Here is a 2,919-nt window from a genome sequence, read left to right as displayed (position 1 = left end):
CCTACTAGTAACTAGGTAGTTAAAAATAAAATTTATATCATTACTTTTTAATGTAAAAATTAAACTTAGGCTTTGAAACAAATATTTCGACATTGGACTGGGTTTGTGTTTTTTTATAAACCTACAGTTTCTCTTGGACTTGAAGATTAAAACTATCATTAACAACCATTGAAACCTTCAAATTTTAGCGGGGCTTGCTAGCAAATCACACGATGACAACCATTGAGTTTCAGAATTGGGGCGGGGCTGCATTTCGACAATCACTCAAGCTCTATTTTGCTTTGCCTCGTTTGTTTTTCATGGCACATAAACAAAGATTTATCTGCAAGAGAAAGCTCTACAAAGTGGAGCATAACATATTGAGCAATTGAGAAGGCGAAAGATTTGAGTAGACATCGACCCTTTTGAAAGGAGTGTAAGATTAGCAGCACTAGTCGAGGGTCCCTTGCCAACACCACGAGACGAGGCAGGCTAGGACAAGAAGAACCACTATCGGGCAGTGAGAAGCTCCGTTGAGAAGAAAGGGGAAGACACCTGAGATGGATTGGAGAGAAGGAAAGCTACAGACAAAGGCGGCTGTGGCAGAGACCTGGCGAGGGGAAAGGAGAGCTGGGACGATGAGGAGAGGGCCTGGACGACCTGGCGGATGGAGGGGCGGGAGGGGGGATGCGGGTGGCAGCAAGACAGGCCCACCGTGAGGAGGAGCTTCATCTCCTTCGCATCATATGAACCAAGGCGTTGGTCCGCTGCCTCTAGTAGACGGTCCTCTTCGTGGAGCAACCACAGTGAGTGCAGGACCTCAGCTGACAGGCGGCGCCCGATCGCCAACTCTACCGCCACCGCCCCAAAGCTATACAAGTCAGACTCTTTAGTCACCATTCCTGTCTCCATAGATTCGGGCGCCATGTACCCTGGTGTGCCGGCGATTGTCCTGGTCTTTGCGCCCCCATCGCTGCCGTCGACGCCGCCCTCGATCAACCTTGCCAAGCCGAAATCGCCCAATCTAGCATTAAAGTCGGCGTCCAACATCAAGTTGCTGGGCTTGAGATCTCTGTGCACCACAACCATTTCCCACTCTTCATGCAGGTAGAGCAGCCCAGCAGCCAACCCCTTGAGCACACGGTACCTCCTCTCCCACCCCAACACCTCATGCCCGCCTTTACCTGTGAGCCACTTGTCCAGGCTCCCGTTGGCCATGTACTCGTAGACCAGCAGCAGCCTCCCTCTCCTGCGGTCGTGGCACCACCCAAGCAGCCGCACCAGGTTCTTGTGACGTAGCCTTCCTATGATGGTCACCTCCGCTATGAACTCCCGCTCGCCCTGCTTCGACCGCTGTGATAGGCATTTCACCGCCACGGCTGAGTTGTCCGATGGCAACGTCCCTCTGTAGACCGCCCCAAAACCACCTTCTCCCAGCAGGCAATCGGCGCTGAAGCCGTTAGTCGCTTTCCTTAGCTCGCTGTAGGAGAACTCGCGAGGGCCGTAGTTCAGATTGGGCCAACTCTCCAGCAGATCAGCCCTTCTCCTCCTCTTTCTTGCCACCAGGATGAGCACAGTCACGACAAGTAGCAAAACTAACGAAGCTGCGCTGCCAACGATCAGCCCGACAAGAAGAACGGTGCTGCGCCCAGAGGAGCTGGCTGCAGGGAGGCCCTGAGAAGTGAAATTCCACATGAGAACACAGTGCGTTTCTGAGGCAGTCCCGGTGGAAGCAGAGAAACCCACAAATATGGTTTCTGGGAGATATTGGCTGAGGTCGACTTGGAACTGAGAGATCACTGGGCGGACTGGCTTGGTCATGTTGGGTCCATCATTAGCAAGGTACACATCAAGCAAGTGGCCATGTCCATCGTAGTCGATCCAGACGCTGGTATTGGTGCTTGTGTTGCGGTCGAGGGAAACATTCTGAGGGGTGAGAGATTCGGCATGCACGGAAACAGTGCTGTCGATGTCGATGCCCACATGATTATTATCTGGATCAAAGGCATCCTTGAAGGTATCGAATTCTACCGCCACAAGCCTCTGCATGCTCTCAGCGCTTGCAGGAATTGCATTAAGGCTATCATTGACGAGACCAAGCCACTCCCCATAGCTGTTGTCAACCTGTGTTTCATTCGCCCTATGCGAGCTCAACAAAAACGCCATGCCGCCGCCGGTGGTGTTACGACCATCGCTTCCAGCTATCGGCCCCATGTTAAGGAGAAAGGAGGTGTTGAACGACGCTGTGTAGGAGTATGCCGGATCCCAAATGCGCAGGGGTCTGTAGTATGTGATTTGCCCAGAGCTGTTGTAGATGGAGGCGGAGCCCGAGCCCGTGTCGAATGTCACCTGCAGTGCAGTACCTTGGATACCAGAACTTCGTATGGAGAAGTCCAGCGATGGCACGTCGCTTTGAGAGAAGGTATCGAAAGAGAAATTGAGGTCTTGAGATATGCAGCAGCCGAGGCAAGACAGCCGGAGAATCAAAAATAACATAAAGGGTGGGCGGAGGAGGGCGATGAGGCGAAGCGGAATTATAGCTGCAATTGAAGGCCGTGGCATCATGAGGGAGATGAGGCCAGGCGGCGGGCGTAGTTCTAAAGAGGGGAACATAAAAAAGGAAAGGGGAGGGGTTTGTGGAGTGAGGAAGGGAGATGGAGGAGCTCTCGCACTAGTACTTCTGAAGGAATCTGGTTCAGGGAACAGTCAATTGTGTCGTGGCAAAGCTTTGAACATGAGCGAGCTGACAAAAAGTTAAACAACACATTTCTCTCTCCCGCACACCCCCATGAAAAGACTAGTTTCTAAGAAAAAGAAGTTTTACTACATCAAAAGACTATTCTACTAATAAATTAGTAAGGCTAGGCGTTGATTTCTAAGGGATACTTAGTCTTAGGGTGGGCGATTGATATTGTATATACCTTAGTCAAGCTATCCACA

General features: G+C 51.4%; 1 protein-coding gene across 1 annotated transcript; it reads right to left on the bottom strand.

Annotated features, from left to right (window-relative positions):
• Window positions 1–201: 201 nt before the first annotated feature.
• LOC147638440 (putative L-type lectin-domain containing receptor kinase S.5) lies at window positions 202–2,604 on the bottom strand. Its single transcript, XM_086795666.1, has one exon. It carries the CDS (start codon window positions 2,590–2,592, stop codon window positions 490–492), a length of 2,103 nt encoding a protein of 700 aa, XP_086651792.1. The 5' UTR covers window positions 2,593–2,604; the 3' UTR covers window positions 202–489.
• Window positions 2,605–2,919: the final 315 nt, after the last annotated feature.

Source organism: Cibotium barometz, chromosome 5 (assembly GCF_041138505.1).
Source record: "Cibotium barometz isolate CiBa-2024 chromosome 5, ASM4113850v1, whole genome shotgun sequence".
Lineage (NCBI taxonomy): Eukaryota > Viridiplantae > Streptophyta > Polypodiopsida > Cyatheales > Cibotiaceae > Cibotium > Cibotium barometz.
This window is presented reverse-complemented; position numbering and strand designations above follow the sequence as displayed.